This window comes from Grampus griseus, assembly GCF_964374135.1.
Source record: "Grampus griseus genome assembly, chromosome: 6".
In the NCBI taxonomy this organism is placed as follows: domain Eukaryota; kingdom Metazoa; phylum Chordata; class Mammalia; order Artiodactyla; family Delphinidae; genus Grampus; species Grampus griseus.
Genome location: NC_139000.1, coordinates 54,699,268 through 54,719,304, shown reverse-complemented (window position 1 = coordinate 54,719,304; position 20,037 = coordinate 54,699,268). Strand labels below are relative to the sequence as shown.

At 44.0% G+C, this 20,037-nt stretch overlaps 1 protein-coding gene across 1 annotated transcript in view; it reads right to left on the bottom strand.

The window, feature by feature from the left end:
- The window catches only part of SLC1A1 (solute carrier family 1 member 1), a gene marked incomplete at its 5' end in the record, with an annotated part of 60,439 nt that extends 40,874 nt beyond the window's left edge, over positions 1-19,565 (bottom strand). Inside the window, one exon of the mRNA XM_082656117.1 lies at positions 19,475-19,565. Coding sequence (XP_082512243.1) covers positions 19,475-19,565 — 91 coding nt within the window. The remainder of the gene's footprint in view (positions 1-19,474) is intronic.
- Between the last annotated feature and the right edge of the window lie 472 nt (positions 19,566-20,037).

Sequence of the window (20,037 nt, the reverse complement as noted above, 5' to 3'; positions counted from 1 at the left end):
TTAACTCTGACTGATCTTCACAACTCTGTGAGGTGACTTCATTTTCAGGTGAGAGACTGAGGCACAAGGAAGTAAAGTAGCTTGCCCAAGGTCCACAGGAAATAAGTGACACAGCTGAGATACCGAAGCAGTCTGGGTCTAAAGTGGTACACTTTGGGGACATTCTAGACAACTCTGCATCCCATCCCAGGCCCACATCGAACAGCCACCAAGTTCTGCTGATTCTACTGTCTAAACAACTCTCCAATCTGTCTCTCTCCCTTCCATCCTCACTGCCACCACCTTGGTTCAGGTCGGCCTCATTTCTCACCAAGACTATTTCATCAACTTCCTAATACTCTCTCTGCTTCTGGTCTTGCCTCTTCCAATGCATCCTCCAAATCAAAGCCAGAACGATCTTTCCGAGATGCAAATCTGGCTGAGTTACTTTCCTGCTTAAAGCCCTTTCAATGGTTTCCCATCACGGGGTGGCATGCAAGCTCCTTGGTCCGCCCTACCTCCAGCCCCACCCCAGTGCCCAGGTCTCTGAGCCTGTGCACATAGGCCCTCTGCTTTCTGACTTTACTTGTTTACCATTTCAGCTACTTCAAAACTCAGCTCAAGGGACTTCCCTGGTGGCGCAGTGGTTAAAAATCCACCTGCCAATGCAGGGGACACAGGTTCGAGCCCTGGTCTGTGAAGATCCCACATGCTGCAGAGCAACTAAGCCCGTGCACCACAACTACTGAGCCTGCGCTCTAGAGCCTGCAAGCCACAACTACTGAGCCCATGTGCCACAACTACTGAGCCAGTGTGCCAAAACTACTGAAGCTAGCGTGGCTAGAGTCCGTGCTCTGCAACAAGAGAAGCCACCACAGAGAAGCCGGCGCACTGCAACGAAGAGTGGCCCCCATTCGCAGTAACTAGAGAAAGCCCTCACGCAACAAAGACCTAACGCAGCCAAAAATAAATAAATAAATAAATTTATTTAAAAAGACGAAAACAAAAACACCTCAGCTCAAGGGTGTTTGGAAAGCCTTCCCAACCTCCTCTATGTGACATGTGTCCAGGTAACAAGGCAGGCCCTGGCTGGCCCTGCAGGTGTGGAGTTAAGAAGATCCCTTATCTTCCACGCCCCCAAATACCAAAAACAATCAGATCAGATATCCTCCGTAGGAGGGCAGCATCAGTCCACTGGAGGCTTTGCTCTTCACAGGAATGAAAAGACACCAGAAAGAAGGAATTCCTCACACCATTTAAACATGAAACACCTCCTGAAACACTGGGCCTGTCTGTACCAGCCAGACTCTTAAGGTGTGTGTGTATGTTTAAGTGTATTTATCATACAATAAGACTGAACTTTAATGCACAGTCTTATGATTTTTAACATGTGTTAAAATTCTTACAACCACCGTCAAAATTAGGATATGAACAGAGAATAGTTCTATCACCCCTAAGAACTCCCTTATGCTATACCTTTACAGTGATACACACACACACACACACCCTGTCCCTAACCTCTGGCAACCTCTGATTTGTTCTCCTCCACTATGTTTTTTTCTTTTTGAGAACGTCTTGTACATAGAATCATACTCTACGTAGCCTTTTAATACTGGTTACTTTCACTAAGTATGATGCACTTGAGATTCATCCATGTTTTCTGCATATCAATAATATGTTCCTTCTTCTTGATGAATGGATCACCTCTTATAGGTGGACAGTATTTATCTTTTCATTCACTGAAGGACATCTGGGTTGCTTCCTGTTTTGGGTGATTATGACTAGAGCTGCTATAAACATCTGTGTATAAGTTTTTGTGTGAACATAAGTTTTTCTCTTTCTAGGGTCTACACCCAGGAGTAGGATTGCTGGGTCATATGGTAAGTGTATATTTAACTTCTAAGAAACGGCCAAACTGTTTTTTAGAGTGGTTGTACCATTTTACATCCCCACCAGCAAGGTTTAAGAGGACCAGTTGCTCCACATCTTCACCAGCACTCAGTACTGGATTTTTTTATTTTAGTCATTCTAATAAGCATGTAGTGGCATCTTGTGTTTTTTCGTAATTTATCCTTGTTTTATTGAGATTTAATTGACATACAGCACTATATAAGTTTCAGGTGCACAGCACAGCGATTTGACTTACATACATTGAGATGATGACCACAAGACGTTTACTGAACATCCAGCATCTCACATAGATACAAAATTAAATAAACAGAAAAAAAAATTTTTCCTTGTCTCCTTGTGGTTTTAATTTACATTTCCCTAATGGCTAATAATGCTGAACATCTTTTTGTGTGTTTACTTGACAACCTCTTTGATGAAGTGACTTATTAAAGTTGGATTATTTGTTTTCTCACTACTGAGTTTTGAAAGTTCTTATTATGTTCTGGATACAAGTGCAGACATGTTGGCTATGTGATCTGCAATTATTTTTTCCTAGTATGTAAGATTCTTCAGTCTCTTTCCCCCCACCCAGCTTTATTGAAATATAACTGACAATTAAAAATTGCATACATTTAAGGTGTACAACTTTATGATTTGTTGTGTTCATTCTCTTAACAGTGTCTTTCATAGAACAAAGGTTCTTTTTTTTTATAAAGTCTAATTTATCAATTTTTTCTTTTATGAATTCTATTTGGTCATAATATCTAAGAACTCTTTGCCTAACTCTAGGTCACAAAGACTGAAAATTTTTTTTACTTTTCTTCTAGATCTATGATCCGTTTTGAGTTAATTTTGTATAAAATATGATGTTTAGGTAGAGATTCTTCTTTTTTTTTTTTTTTGCATGTGAATGTCTAGCTGTTCCAATACCATTTGCTGAAAAGACTTACTTTCTTCTTTGAACGGCTTTTGCATCTTTGTCAAAAATCTGGAATCTCTATTCCATTTTATTGACTTATGTGCCTATCCCTTCACCAGTATTACAAAGTCTTGATTACTGTCATCTGTGATTCTTCCAACTTTCTTCTTCTTTTTCCAAATTGCTTGTTATTCCTTTGCCTTTCCATATAAAGTTTAGAATCAGTTTGTCTGATACATCTACAAAAAATACTTCCAGGATTTTGACTAGAATTGCATTAAAACTATAAGCCAATTTGAGAAGAACTGACATCATCCTTATGATGTATCTTCCAATCTACGAACAGGTATGACTGTTTATTTAGGTCTGGAATTTCTTTCATCAGTGTTCTGTAATTTTCAACTATAGATCCTATTCATACATCTTGTTAGATATATACCTGATCTTTTACTTTTTGGAGCTATTTTAAATAATATTTTAAAATTTCCAATCTTACATTGTTAGTATATAGAAATAACAAATGCTTTTTTGGGAATTAATCTTGTATCTTGCAACCTTGCTAAATCACTTACCAGTTTTAGGAGTTATTCTGTAGATTCCTTGGGATTTTCTATGTAGAAAACCGTGCCATCTGTGAACAGGGTAAGTTTTATTTCTCTCCAATCTATGTTCATTATTTCTTTTTCTTGCTGTATTGCACTGGATCAGGCTTCCAGTGAGATACTGAATAGAAGTGGTAAGAGTGGACATCCTTGCATTATTCCTGATTTTAAGGGGAGAGCATTCAGACTTTCATCACTAAATATGACACTAGCAATAGGCTGGGTTTTTGGGGTTCGGGGGGTTGTTTTTTTAAAATTCTTAAGAGTTTAAAGCAAAAATTCAATTGTGGGCCTTGCTTAATTTTCCTTCTCCTCCCTCAGGCTTTAAAGTAGTTTCTGTCTTAATTATTTTCAAAGTATGTGTTTATTATCTAAACAACTTCAAATGTTTCTGTAATGCTATGAATTCAATAAAGCTTAGCAATGAGTATACACCAAGTGCATTCAGGAAACAGTTCAGGAGCACAACAGATAAAAGGCAAAACATTTGCTGTAACTGCCACCCAATGTCCATTGTCTCTGCTGTTAATAGCATATCTCCCAACTCTCAATCTGTTTCAGGTCCAGCTCAAGTTATAACTAATTCAGAAGTTAGGGGAAGAGGGTGGGATGAAGGAGTGACTTTGGCCTGGTCCATCAGATAATCTCGTTTCCTTAGTACCAAGACTGATTATGGAATGGTCATTGACCCAATTAGGACTGAGTGAAACTCAGGCCAAGGCCCCAGAGTCTTGTTTGAACAGAGAGACATTTTCTCTTTTCTGCTGGGTATGAAGCAGGGATATGGAAACCTTGAACTGTGCTGGCAGCTATCTCACCACCAGTGGGAGTGTCTTACCTGAGAGTGAAAATAACACAAAGAGTGCAGAGATTACACGTAAAGAGAGAATAGGACAGAATGATATTTTTGAACCCCTGAATTCAGCTGTACTTGAAACCACTCACCATTTCTGAGCTCTTAAATTCTCTGAGCCATAAATTCTATGCCGACCCCCCACATTTCTGACTTAAGCCTGTTCAACTGGGATTTTCTGTCACTTCCAATTAGAAGAGTGGGGAGAGCGAAAGTGTCATTGATATTCTGGGTGCCCTCTCGATCAACCACGCTGGCCCTCTTTGCATGAAAGAAAAGCTGGTTGATGTGAGGGCAAGGCCTTCTAGCTGTGGAAGCCATGGGGATGGGCCTGTGGGATAGGGCAAGGTAGGAGAACGGTCATGCTGGTACATGGTTACAGACGATACAGGAGTCATTATACACTTACTTCTCAAAATGCCCATAGCAGAGGCCTCCAGTATTACCAGACACCATCAGACTAACTTCTCTACCATCATTCGTAGAACTTGATAATGGTGTCCCAAGAAAACCTCTTAGCATGGCATTCAATGCCATGTGGCTCTGTGCCCGTTATTCTCCCTTTGCCCTTTAGATTTACCTTCTGTCCTTTTCTGCCCCGCTTTGTGTCCCGGGAGAGTGATCTCTACCAATTATGTAACCTGGGGTTCCTTGCCCTCTGGCTTTAGCCAAGGAGAAGCACTAACTGTGGATCTTAGGACAGAGAGAGAAAAGTTGGGATATATGTTGTCTTCATTCCTTCCCTGTCCTGCCATGGTTCTGGTAGTGGCTATGTTCCTCTGTGGCCATACAGGTCCCATCAAGCAGCTACTCTGTTGCAGCCCAGCCCCCAATGGACTGTGATAACACTGTCCCCGCTTCCCTTGACCATTCTGGCATAGGAGAGTTAACAGCTTCCCACAGTTACTAGCCCTGGGTGCCTCACCATCCCTTAACCCCACCTAACTCTGTAAGTAGTCCCTTGATTACAGTCTGTTCAGTTATATACTTTTGAGAGAGTGGATCATCTGTTTTCTGCCAGGTCTGCCCTAGCTGATATAGGCCCTCACATCTTCATCATCATTGATCTTATCATGTCCGGTCACAATAAACTCCTTGCTGTTTCTTAAAGATGCTCCTTGCTTTTGTGCGCTTGTTCGCAGATCCCCCTCCAAGGGAAACCCTTTGTCACTATCTTTGCCTAGTGAAGTGCTAATCACCCCTCAAAACAGAGTCACCTCCTCCAGAAAGCCTTTCCCAGGGTCTCTCCCCAGGTGAGATGAGTCTCTTCTCTGGGTCCTTCAGAGCTTCATCTTCATCTATTGTCCCCTCTAAAAGACCTCTATCTCAGCCCCTCCCTTCATCGCAAGTTCCCAAGGCATAAGCATTGTATGCTCACTTTTGTACCCCTGTAATGTCCCAGGCACCAGTGCCTGACACTCCATGGATGTTTGGCCAATACCTGCTGCATTGAAGTGAACCATTTTGCTATTTAATGCATATGCCCAGGAAACCACTGCATTTTCTATTCGTTACTCATCAAATCTGATTACAAAAGGCAGGAGAAAATAGCTGAGATAGGGTACCATTAGCAGAGCGTGAAAACTGGGCTATAGGAATGTGGGTACAATTCTGCCATGTTGTCCCAGGGCCATCAAACCCAGAGAGGCATCATAAATATGGCCTCTCCAGTGATGGACAGTGGGTATAGTAATGTACCCATGAGAAGTTAGGTGCCTGGTTCCTACACCTTGGGACTTCTCCCAGGCTTCTGGAGCCCCTGGAGTCCAAAGAGTCCCTTGGGTTCAAGTGAGGATAAGGTTGGTTATAGGACCAACCCACAGGAATCCAGTCTCTACAGCAAGCATTCAACTGGCTTAGAGGCCCAGCTTGTTCTAAGCTAGGAACAACCAGACTGTCCCTCCCCCCTAAAGATGGGTCAGTCCCCCATATGTGTGTTTGGGTTATTTCCTGAGATACCTATCTATGACTTGACTTGTGGATTCTAAAATCTCCCGTTTCCTACCTGTGGTTGACTTTTTTTATTCTACTTTTTTTTTTCCGTCTTAAAATGGTTCACATCTGCTAAACTCATGGGTCATTCTACCGATCAGGTTATTTTATACATTCCTGTGAAAGATCTTCATCTACCTTGTGGCCATACTCCACTCTTTCCCCTCCTTGGTACCCAGGCAAATATTTGGTCTCCAAGTCCCTGAAGGAATGACAAGTCTCCTCACTCAGACGTACACAGTTTGGAGAGGCCCTGGAATCCTCTGCTTGAAGGACACACCTTTTCTTCGGGTTTAACACCAGATTATCCGGGAACCCTACCTCTTTACAGTAACCAGTTTTACAACTCCCATAAACACCTTCTTGGTTCATTACACAATCTTAGGAAGGCTTCTTTCCATGTGTAAAAGAAATCTGACCATCTACCCCACAGTGGGGTTTAGTCAGGGGCAATTTGAGAGCAGGAAAGAGATGGACCTCTGCGAGAGAGAAGGGAGCCAGTCATCCTGGATTTTCTAGACCTGTCACAAGCCTGGAATTCCCATCTTGATGAACCCTGCATCCAGAGTGCTAAGTCTAAGTAACTGGGACTCCCCAACTTTCTCAGCCCATTCCTCACCTCTGCCTCAAAATTGTGTCACCTGCTTATTCTTACCATGTTCCTGCCTGCCAACTGTTTATCCCTCTCTTCTCCTAACTTCTATGGAGCCTTAACTCTGACCTCTCCTTCCCCACTCCCAGAAGGACTGCAGAAATATTTACTTTCATCTTCAAATGAGTTAAGGTGTATTTGAAGAACTGTATAATATTTCCTAAATTAAAATGAACGTGGTACCCAGTGTTGAAAGTTTGGGTCAGGGATTTCTGTCTCTAAATACTTCAGATGCTTCTCTTAACCCTAACTGAAAGAAAAAAGGCAAAGACAGACCAGCTTGTTTATTACCTCTGAAAGGAAAGAACACTCATGTATAGAATATTAAACATGTCATATAGCTAAAAAGGGCCAGATGTCTTTTCACAGGGATGAGAGTTGGGCCCTAGAAAACACACGAAGATAACATTGTATATTAGTGTCTTCAAGGAATAACATTGTAACCAGGACTCAAGTTTTACAATTTGCATGACTCCCTTTTTTCTTTGTTTATGGGAAACAATAACAAACATTTATAAGACACTTTATAGTTTTATAAAGTACCTCCACATGTTTAGCTCATTTGATAAAAACAATGGATTAGATTTAAGGTCTAGAGATAAGTATAAATGCATTTAAGATGACTGGCAGAGACCAAAAAAAGAAAAAAAAAAAGAAACAAACATGGTGAGTATAATCTTTTCACAGTAATACTAGAGGATTTCGTTTATTCTTGGAATCTTGGAATGTTTTACGTTTGTGAGGATCTTCAGCCTCCTTTCTCAGTATTGCCCTCATGAACAGATGTTCCAGGGCATGGGAAGAGGCTGTAAAAGGGGAGAAAGAGAGAGAATCTAAGCAAAAAGTCACAGCTGCAAACCTCACTGCAAAATTCACTGTGATCTACCAACACTTTCCCCTAGAACACAGAGCCCTGAACAGGATTCAAAAAGCCTTTAAAAACTCAGCGATGAGCACTGCAGGATCTTGATCTTGGATTCAATAAATCTAGTCTTCTATGGTTACTTACTTGCAATTTAAAAAGCAGCCAAGGGGGCTTCCCTGGTGGCACAGTGGTTGAGAATCCACCTGCCAATGCAGGGGACATGCGTTCAAGCCCTGGTCCAGGAAGATCCTGCATGCCGCGGAGCAATTAAGCCCGTGCACCACAACTACTGAGCCTGCGCACCTAGAGCCCGTGCTCCGCAACAAGAGAAGCCACCGCAATGAGAAGCTCATGCACCACAACAAAGAGTAGCCCTGCTTGCCGCAACTAGAAAAATCCCACGCACAGCAACACAGACCCAACGCAGCCAAACCTTACCCAATCATTTCCACTTAAACAACAGTAGATGTAAACTTCTCATTTTTTTTTCAAAAAAAAACAAGCTAGTTAGAGATTACTGGCAAATACTTATATTCAATGCAAATGGCAAACCAGTTACAGAGAAGACCTGGGCATGTTTCTCCGGGACTGTGTGTTCTGCACTGGCAACAAACAAGAGCTCAACCTCTGTTACTCTGTGGAACTCAGAATTTCTCCCATGTGATGAAACCTCAGGAAATTCTCTAGGTGTGAGAAAGAAATCAATGAAGCGGAAGCAGAAATGGAGCAAACCTGTTATGTCTCCTGGTTGACAATTAACTTTTGCTAATAAAAAAAGTAAAAACTCATCTTCAGAATCTTTAACAACCAAGTCTAGTGTTTGTCCAAGCTGTTTAAGCTCAAGGTCTACTGGAACAAGCAGCACAGACAGGCTAATTAATCTCTTATCATAGAAATAATCTCCAGACAGGGACAGAAATGGGCAGAATTTGGACAGGGATGTGAAACGATGTGTGGAGGGGGAAAACCTAGAAAAAAATTCACTGAAAGACATAGGAGTTGCCAAATACCACATTCAAAAAGACTCTACCATCCAAGGGTGATTCAGCTCCACGCCATGGCCCAACTTTGGGAAGCCAGATGGATCTTCCAATCTCTCTAATTCTGTCCAGTTTCAGTATTGTATGGAAATATTAGTTAGTCTAATTAGTCCAAAGAACTCTCTGGAGATCAGGCTCATTCCTGTGCTGGTTTCCTGAGAAGGTCAGATCTTCCTCAGGGTAGAAAGATGCTCTCCATTCTGAAAGCTCCAGGGTCATGCTGAGCTCACACTAAAATGGCTTCAGAACTGTTAGTGATTAGGCTTGCCCTTCTTCTGGGGCCCCCAAACTAGGAGTAAAGTATATTTCAGATGACCCCAGCTTGGATAAGAGTTCCTCAGGGTCTTCACTCAAAAACCCATGCAACTTACTGGGTAACTAGGGGGTCGATGGGATAGGCTCATCAAGGACTGACCTCTTCTTCAATGAAGAAGGTTAATCAGTCAAAAATATTTGGGAGCATCTCTTATGAAGCAAGTACCAGGTTAGATGCTATGAGTGTGACAGACCCATATAAGACAGCTTTTTTTTTTTTTTAACCCTCAGGACACTGAGATAAGAAAGAGAAGCTGTAAAAACATAACAATACATATATTAAATAGTTTCATACAATACTGAAATCGGACACAAGATAAAGACCCCTGTACTCATATCATTATCTCTACCTGGGTTTGTCGTCTTTCCAATCTTCAAGCCCAGAAATCCTACCACACCTGCTCAAGGCCATTCCTGGCCTCCTCCAATTCCCATTTCCAGCTGTTTCTCAATTCCCCCTCTTCTTTGAAGGCCCAAGGCGTGTTGTAGCTTTCCTGCAGCATTTACAACACTTACACTCATATTAGTGATTTCTGTGCACATATTGCCTGACAGACTAAGACAAAACACAGACTTCAACTCTGCATCTCTTGCCCGTTAACATCAACACTTGTTCAATTTAAATTAACTGCAAAATGAATAGATTTTCCCAGCAATGGACAATATTTTTCGTCTTACATGCCAGTTCCCTTTGATTAACAGTAGTTGCCTAGAGAAGAGTTTTGAGGATTCTGAGGTCATAGCAAAGCTCCAAGGTAAAGAGTGCCTATAATCAATTAGTGATGTCTGCCACAGGGCAGGATTAGGAGTAGTGGTTCAAATGCAGTACAATTTGGGAAAATAAATTAAGGGTTATATGAGCACAGAGAAGGGAAATCATCTCTGACTGGCAGTCAGAGAAGTCTATATGATAAAAGTGAAAATTAGATCCACCATCAAGGATGGGTAGGATAACAGTGGGTGAAACACATGAGCAAAAGCAGTAGGGCAGGAGAGTATGACACATCCTGGGAAAGCAACTCTTAGACAAGCTCAACTAGAATAAGTTCAAATAGAAGGTTTATATGGGAGATGAATAGGGGAAGGACTAAATACTGTAGAATGTCTCAGGTTGAAGGACATGATAAAGAAAAGCCAAGAGACAGACAAGGGATGGAGTAAGAAGGAGGCTACTAGGCTTTATTTAGCTACTGTACAAGAGTGAAGTCTACAAGAATGCTCTGAACTATCAATTAGGTGTATCAAGGTTCATTAGGAAGTAGCCTTGCTTAATAGTTAAGAACTGCAGTTTTGGAGTCAGTCCTGGGTGCAAATCCCAGCTCTGACTGTGACCTCACGTGACTTAAGCCTTGTAAGTTTCAGTCTCCTTTTCTGTAAAAAAAGTACACTTCTTACCTCATTGTGCTAAGGCTCAAATGGGAAATAATGTGCATAAAAGTCATAATAAGCCCTCAATAAATATTACCTATTAGGCTTGGTTACCCACAGAAAAACATATTTTCAAAGGAGAAAATGTGTCTCCCTCATTGTCTCATAATTTGGGAAATCTTATATGAAACTTGGAAAGTGGTTACGTGGCTCAGAAAACAATTAAGTATATGAAATAGCCACAGAAATAGAACAGAATCAGTTTATTTTCCAGTAATGCTCGGAGATTAGGCTTTTTGTGGTTTGGCATTTCTGGTGATGGTGCATTTTTTTGTTGACTTAATTCTTTACTGAATTATAAGTAACCAGATAACTCTCAAGTGGTAGAAAAATAATTTAATTTTATAATCTCATTTAAGCATTGTCCTCTAAGGATTTCCTCCTTAGCCAAGTAAGTAAGTACAGTTTTAACCCCCTGAGAGCATAGTTGTCTCAATGCAGCTGTAAAAATTAACACACAGTGCAGACCCCCGCTGAGGTCACTTCTGAATAGAAGTTCCAGTCCCAAAGGCCACCACTTTGCTTCAATATGCAGACCTAGCAGAGTCACATGATGCTGGTATCAGGACCCTTCCTGGACACAGGAAAATCTGCTGTGACAACTGTTCTGCTTGTGGACCCTGTTATGGACTCTGACCAACAAGGGCTCTGGGAACAAAGACCTTAGCCTGAGTGTGGAGGGATTGGTGGGAGGGTCTTGTTTCCTCAGTGCTGGTTCTGGGTCTCGTGGTAGAGAACAAGGCACAGAGTCCCCACTCTCCTGGCAGAGCGGGGACCACTGCCCAGAGCTCACACAACTGGGGCTGGGCCTGGGAGAGGAACCACCCAGGACACACAGCATGAAGTGTCTGTGAGCTGGGACAAGGTCTGCCCATCCCAGAAAGTGCAGGAGTATTTGCTGGAAAGGAAATATTCTACCTCTGGTAATGGAACAGGCAGTGGGCAGATATTTTTCAAAGGTAGGGTAGTAACATTTCTGGCAATGAGTGAGTCACTGAAACACTTCCTTTCCATTAACAGAGGTGTTACTGTGGAGCGTTCTAATTACAACAGAGCACTCTTTGTCGCAGTTTGGGGCTGTTTTCCTCAGCAACTATAATGAATCAGCTCCTTCTAAATCTATCTGCTGTGCTAAACTACAGCTCCGAAGTGAATTATTGGCTTAATAGTAACTGTCTTCAATGTTGTCTTCTATTAGATGTATGTTTAACATTCAAAATAGGAAAGGCCATTGAAAAGACTTGCTACTTTAACAGACATTGCTGCGGGGGAGTTTAAGTGGGCCACTCAGTTCCGTCTAAGATGAGCTCATTTTCTTCGAGAGTGCTGGAGTCCCCACGGTACTCGTGACCCCAGATCTCCAGCGACATCAACATGGGGGAGATCTGCAGTTCCTCAGGTGAACAGAGCTGCCTGGCACCAGGCCAGCATGTCACTGACTCTATATAGGACAGCTATTTTCAGTCTCAGTTCTGCTAAAGGTAATCACAATTTCTCCCAAGTAATTAACATGGAAAGCTTTCTCTCTTAATAAGCAAGTGTTCATATGAGCACGCATATGCTCTCCAACAGCTAATTCCTAATCCCATTTATTTACACCGTGTCTGAGCAACCCAAGGTTTTTACTCATCTGAGCTACTATATGAGCTCCACCAAATCCAAATTTGGCATGTGATAATTTTCTACATCTTATGTCGTCGTTTGAAGCTTCCTTTATTTCTTATGCCCACTGCTCAAATTTTTGACAGATGGGTTAAGTTTGATCAGCCAAAAATCAGAATCTTTTCAGTGATTCCCCAACTCTGGTGGGTTCTGATTTGGTTTAAAAACTGAAAGCACCAGGCATAGGCATTCAAAGCCCAAAATTGTTTCCCTAATCCTTCAATATGTGGAACTAGGGACAAGTCAGCTAAAGGATGGCTTCTCAAAGGTACTTAATTAAGCAGATACATGCAAGATATATATACATGTATAGAAACAACGTAAGTTTATTAGACCTCACATTACTGTTGTGATGAATAATTTAAGGCTGACATAGAACATTACCCTGGTAACAGTCCCACACACAATTTACATTTTTACACCCCAAGTCACAGATGTAGAACAAATGACTCAACATCAAGGTCATTTTACCCTCCAGTAATGACTTTTAACCCTTCCTTAGTTCCCTAAGGAAGACTTCCTCTAACTCCCAGCAATGAACTGAGGAATGACTATACAAGCATAGAGCTAAGGGATTTTAAAGCTAGAAGGAACTTCAGGGACTTTCTGACCCAGGGTCAACAAGTATGCAGCACACAGGCCACTATTTCCTGACCTTAAGCCCTTGGCAGACATCAGTAATCAATTTCAGAACTTTTCTTTCTCAACAAACATATCACGCCAGACAGTCCACTACCTATAAATTAGAGTTGGCACATGAATGAAATCTCTTTGATCTTCCAGCTAATCCGAACCTCTCTTCCTTCTGACAAGAAACAAAGATTCACTTTTTTATATAGTGTTTTAGAGTCAGTCTCATTACTTTAAGGTCTCCTTTCATTTTCTAGTGCCTGCTAAGGGTAATCAGAATGCTTTCGCCCTCTAGGGGTCTATAATCTAGTTTTGAAGAAGAAAAGTTTAACATGCTTGATAAGTATATGTAAACTAAGTGTTAATCTGTCTTACTGATGCAGATCAGAGGAGGCTGAAGTAGGCAGAGAAGAATGTATGGTGGAATTCAAGCTTAGCTTTGGGCTCATTTACTCATTCAATAAACAAGGATAACGTCTAACTATCTCTCTGAGTCATAAATGACACAACAATTTAACAAATGTATTGAGCCCACCAGGTATTGTGACAGGTGCTGTGGGTATAGAGAGGGGCAACACAGAATTCCTTCTCTCAAGGGCTCATGGGTCAGTGGGGAAGGCAGGAAATTAGAATACACTCTAACTATACAGTAACAAAAAGCAAGTAGACATTGGTTCTGTACAGTGGGAGAGCGTGATAGTTCTTTTCCAAGCTGCTGCCCCCTCCAGGACTTCCTCTCCTGCCAGACATCACCACCTCCTTCTCCCGAGGACTAAACCTAGCCAAGCCGCATCAGATTAACCTGCTGAACACCTCACAGAGCTGTCCTTTCCTTTCCACTCTCAATGCTGCTGCTCTGCTAAGGCCCCCATCTCTCTCTCTCTCTGCCTGGACCTTAACAGTAATCCCCTAGGGTGATCTGCCCACTTGCAAGATCACCCTTCTCGGATCCATTTTCCACATCCATCTGCCTCAAGGGTCTTTTCTAAGCACAGTCCTGCCTATGTCATTGTCCAGTTTTGTCCTCAGGAGCATGTCTGGACTTATCAGCATGGCATTCCAGTCTCTCTAGGATCTGGCCGCCAACCTCCGTGGCAGCCTTGCTTTTTCTCCCCCCATGTCCCTCAATCACACCCTTTGTGCCAGTCACACCAAGCCACTTAGTTACAAGGTAGAAAGGGCAGGCTTTGAAGGTGGAAAGAATAGCAGGGCAGCCTCATGGACAGAGGTGTAAGGGTGGCTCTGAGCCTAGAGTGGAGACCAGTCTGGCTGATCAGTCTGGCAAATCCCACAGGAGCAGTGTTCCTCCAGGGCACACACTGCAATTCCGAGAGTCCTGTGGAGGCATGTTGCAGCCCTTTCTCAGTCTCAGGGGAGAAAGGCGCCAACTACAGCCCAAAGTGCACACTACACAATCCTCATACCCTATCCTGATGTGGCATACAGCCAGACCACCATGGTCTCCAGGAGGGTCTGCAAGGACCAAATATGACAGGGAGATGGGGAACAAGACAGAGGACAGCAGTCCAAAGGGGGAGGAAGGAAAAGTATAGGAAGACTGGGCATTGCCAGTTGTTATCTGAGTGATCCTGAGCGAGTTCTGCACTGTTCCAAGTCTGTTTCCTCGTCCATGTAACGGTGAACAATAAGGCCCACTTTATAGCTGCAATATGTTTTTCATTGCTTTTTCTTAAGTATTTCCTAAGATTTCACTAGCCATGATGGAAATGAGATTAGAAAAGTGTAAAATACATAGCAGAACAAGATCCTAACTTTCTTATACAGAACAATTATAAAATAAATCATTTTTTTTAATTAAAAAAAATACATAGCAGGTTAATTGTACTAGCTTCCTAAACTGGTCTCTCTGCTTCCACACTTGTCTCCGCTGTCTGTGGTCAAAAGAGCAGCCAGCCAGGGAAAGCTGATTAAAAGATAATCAGACCATGTCACTGCTCTGCTCAACACCTTTTAATCGTTTCCCAACTCCCAGTAAAAGTCAAAGTCCTTATAAGAACTCACACCATCCTACTGCCTCTTCCCCCCACCTCCTCACTCCACCCCCATGCTCTTCCTTAAACACATCAGGATCTCCCCAGATATCTGTGCTCCTTCACCTCTTTCCAGTCTCACTTCAATTCTCGCCTTCCCAGCAGGGCCTTCCCATTCTCCCTATTTCAACCTGCAATCCCCCAGCGCCCTCTCTGCTTTGTTACTCTGGAGCACTCTCACCATCTAACATACTCTACATTGTAGTTTACCTATTTTTCCGGTTTACTGTCTGCTTGTCTCCACTTGAACATAAGTCCCATGAGGACAGGGGTTTTTATTTTGTTCACTGTTATGTGCCCTGGTTCTAGAACATTCCCTGGCACACAGTAGGTGCCCAATATATATTTGTTGAATGAGCGAATGATTTAAGCATCGGTTACTCTACAGGTATATTCCAAGGCTGAGCTGATTAGACGCCCAGCAGCACCAGGCCTGAGACCTGCCAGAGCACGAGTTTCATGATAACAAAATACATTCTGAACGCTGAGCTGCAGTCGTCTCCCCGCCCGATCCCCGATCTTCAGGAGCTTCACAGACACGTAGAAACTGAGCAAGAGAGCTTACACCATGACTCAGATTAGCACTGCCAGATACAAGAGCTCCGGCGTAGGAGACGTAAGGCTGGGTAGGGCAAGGGTTATTACTAAGAACATGAAGGAATTGTTCTCGATTTTGGACAATGGAATCTGAATCTGTAAATGACCCCTTTCTTTAGTGCTCCAAAGAAAATTATTCCGGATGAATAAGCTTGCCAGCTCTGTCCTGTAAATAACAACAGCTATTTCCTTTCCTGAAAATCCACAACCTGGAAATCAGATTTTTCAAACGACTGAAATAAAGCACTGAGATAAAGCACAACCTGGACAGAAAGATCAGGCTTTATGTTGTGAACGGGGTGAGGGTTCCATGAGTGCTTTACCAACATTATACACGCTATGATCAGTACTGGCTGACTTGAATCACAACGCTTGGACACAGAATTATCACACACAGATTCTGCTTGCACAGAATTCCCACTGAAAGCACTAAAATTCTTCCCTCATAATTTCTGCCCTGTTAAGTGAAATGAGAATCAGGCTATGGGGCACAAAACAAAATGATTAATCCTTTCCATATCCTTTTAAAACAGTAAATAATTCTCTGGAGGCTGGTGTTCACCTAGACAGAACACGTCATCAAAACACTTGAATCACCTTGGACTCAGAATTCTAGGCTGGACACCAAGCAGAACAGAGAAAGACCACGAGAGACCTTATTTTATAAGAAAATATTAATTTCCTCACAATGAAATTATTCAAATCATCTTAAAATGACATTTATTGAGTACTTGTTATATGCCAGTCACACAACTAGATATTTTCACATTATCTTAAACAACTCTAATAGCAAATGAGGTAATGACCTATATCCCTATTTTCCAGATGAGGAAATTGAGGATTCCAGAGAATCAGAGATTTTGTCTAAATGGTAGAACATGACAGTATCAGAATTCAAATCTAGAACTCTTGACTCCAGGCTCTGTGCTCATACTACTACACTATGGAAGCAGGGAAAAAGCTTGAAAGAATTGTAATAGATGCAATGAAAATTGTTCCTAATCAGATTTTAGTAAAGGCCTCTCACCTGAAAATCCAAGATATTATTTCCAGGACCTTGTAGGGTTTCACAGAAATTAACAAAGATGGTCACTTAACTATTCAATCCCTTTATCTCATGAATAAGAAGATGAGGAAGTATTTAGCTTTTAGCATCTCCTTGTCCATGAAAGAAATTAACTTTTACACCTAATAAAGATGACTTTTAATTTCATTTCCCCTCAAATGCTGTCTTCAAAAATCAGAGGCTTTAAGATGGCTGGGAAAAACCTTTGCCCCTCACTTCAAAAATCAAAATATTTTAAAGTGTCAGGGCTGCTGAATTATAGCAGGGACAAAACATTTCAATTTTAATCAGAAGATGATATTCTGTCAGGGTAATAAATAAGTTTAACTGTTTTTTCTTCTTTAAGATCCACATACTGAAAGGTTCAGAAAGGAGGCTACATGAGAGTGCTTGTGACTTCTGTATCAATCAAGACTGTTATAAAAATAAACTTACTATCATGGCCTAAAGGGCTTATGGATGGACTTAGCATCCCTGTTATAAGTTAGCTGCAATTTCACTTCTGGGTTTAAACCAGAATGAGTTAGCACAGACTACACAGACAGAGGTATGATTTTTGCACTCAAGCCCAGTGTTCCAAAGAATGAGGAAAAGAGGAGGACTCTGGGAAGTGCCTTGTGATGGACACATTGAGGGTGGTGTAGGCTTGACTTCTCAGACCAGGAGCTGAAATGCTCAGGGACTGCCCGATGTTGCTCCTTTTGCAAATGTGCTGAAAGACTTCAGTTGAGCGCTTACAATTTTTATATGGTGTTTTTCCTTTCTGGAGCAAAGTATCTGAATCAAGCTCCTGGGGCTTACCCACATTAAAACTGGAGGAAATTGCCCATCTGACACCAAAGGCCACATCTGCAAAACAGACATGTTATCTCCCGTGACTCTGAAGACGTATTTATGCAACAAGTTCCAAAGGCCAGGGGACAATTTTCAAAATCTTTGCCAAACCAGCCTCCAGTGAATCGGTAAACTCAACACTGGTGTGCCACACTTGGTTAATAGGTGAGTATCTCTGGAAAACCCCACAGCTGAAAAGGCAGGATCATTTCACGCCCATGGGGGATTGGGAGGGAAATGCCAGGCTACCCAAAACCATCCTTAAAAAGGGATTTAACAATTAATTCTGGAATCTTGTCACTAGGAAAACAAACAAGGCCATCTCATCTATTTGGCTGTGGGGAAAAGAAATCACTCTCTCTGAGGCATCTGTTATTTAAAATGTGATGGGGTGGGATAACTCTTCCCTTAAAAACACCCTAACCAGGGACTTCCCTGGTGGCACAGTGGTTAAGACTCCGCCTGCCAATGCAGGTGACACGGGTTCGAGCCCTGGTCCGGGAAGAACCCACATGCCACGGAGCAACTAAGCCTGTGCGCCACAACTACTGAGCCCGCGCGCCACAACTACTGAAGCTCACATGCCTAGAGCCCGTGCTCTGCAACAAGAGAAGCCACCGCAATGAGAAGCACACACACCGCCATGAAGAGTAGCCCCCGCTCGCCGTAACTAGAGAAAGCCCGCGTGCAGCAATGAAGACCCAACGCAACCAACCAAAACAAAACAAAACAAATGCCCTAAACCATGTGGTTCTTCTTGGGGAAAAGAGTTAAGCAGTCAAGACTTGCTCCTCTACTTCTCTCTTTTCCTCCCACACGTGGCCTCTGCTAAGGTAATTCCAGAATGTTATTTATTTACTAGAAACCTGACTTGACTTTGCATAAGGATCTGGAGGAACAAATCCGACCCTGAGGAATCCATTAACCTCCACAGACGTTTTTTGGGGGGGCGGGGGATTGGGCACCAAGAGGGGGAGCAGGCAACACCAAATATTCTGAGATTCAGAAGCAGCAGCTGGAGAGAAAAGTGCATGAGGCTGGGAGAGGTACAGGCTAACTCTCTCCCCAGCTCCAGTTTCCAAATGGAAGGTGGGGTTTTCAAAGGAGCCTCACCTGCTGGGTGTCCCCACCTGTGCCAACTCTAAGAGGAAAGGAGGCAGTCAGGCGCCAACGCCAAAGAGGAGCATCCCAGGGCCCAAGGTGTAAAACAGACAACCTGGCAGAAATTCAGAGTCTAAATAGGAACAACTCATACCTCTGAGCAATGGATCTGACATTCACCTAGTCCAGTGATTTCTCAGGAATGAATCACTTAAATACACCTTGTTTAAAAACAAGCACATATGACTTAAAAATTACTTTCAATAGAAAACCAATGTGGAGAGCAAGGAAGCTCAGGGAGGCTACCTCGGTAGATTTGCACGGGGGAAAGGGAGAAATCTGATAGCTCTCTTCCCCTTGACATCCTGCGGGCCACAACTACATACTCCTGAATTCAAGCACGAATCTGGCAGGTTTTCCGTGCCTCAGTGCGGGCAGCGGCTAGCCGCGTGGGAAGGCACTTTCCAGGCACTGCCCAGGGTGACCGACCGAAGGTAACATCCACCTCCTCCCTCCCCCCGGGAACCGGACCATCCCTGAGGTTCAGGTGCCTCTTCCAGTCCAATCGGGAACCATCATCCACACTCAATCCCTGTCCGGACAACGCATGGTTCAGGAAAAAAAGGGGGGAGCAGATAGGATTTAAAAAATTAAACCACATTTGCTTCCACACACGGGAAGAACCGAGAGCTCTTGCTTCCCTTTCTCCCTTGCAAGCCCCTTTGACCATTTTGGGTAAAGCAGGAACCCGCAGCTCGCGGAACACCCAAACGGGAGTCCCGGAGGAGCTTTGTTCTTTGCACGCAGAAATCAACACCCTCGAGGATAAGCCCCCGCGTGGTGTCCGAGGCCGAGGGGGAGCCGAGGGACCCGAGCATCGGGTGCGCCAGCGCCATGCCCACCCTCGCGCCCACACTTGCAACCGCCCGCCCCGCACGCGGCCTGGGCGCTGAGAGGGCGTGAGGGTGCGCGCGTCGTCCAACCGCCACGCAGCTCACCTAGCACCACCGCAGCCACGGTGGAGAGTAGCAGCCAATTATTCCTCAGGAAGCGCTTCCAGTCGCATCCCTTCTTCGCCGGCTTCCCCATGGCTGGCGCCCGGGCTCCGAACCACAGGAGAGGCGGCCGCTCTTGTGCGTGGGGCTCGGCCGTGCGCGCGGGGGCCAGTGGAGCCCGGGGACCGCCGGCGGCTCCGCGGCTCAGTGCAGGAGGGATGCGGCCGCGCTGGGGAGAGGGTGTGCGTTGGCCGCTGCCGCAGCCGCTGTCGCCGCCTCCGCCGCCACCTGAGCTCGCGCGCCGCGCCTGCAGCCCCTGCTAGCTCGGTGGCCGTGCGTGGCGGGCGCGCCCGGCTCCTCCTGTCGCCGCCGCGCTCTGCGGCGCCGCGGCCAACCAGCGAGGAAAGAGGGAGGAGCGGCCGGCCCAGGGAGGAGGGCGGGTGGGTGCGTGCGTGGTGCGCCCGGGGGTCCCGGTGGAGCAGGCGTGGGAGGGCTCCCACGCTGTGGCTGCAGCGGGGACGGCTACTCAGGGACCGCTGCGCTCCTCCCCAGCCTTAGGCTGGAGG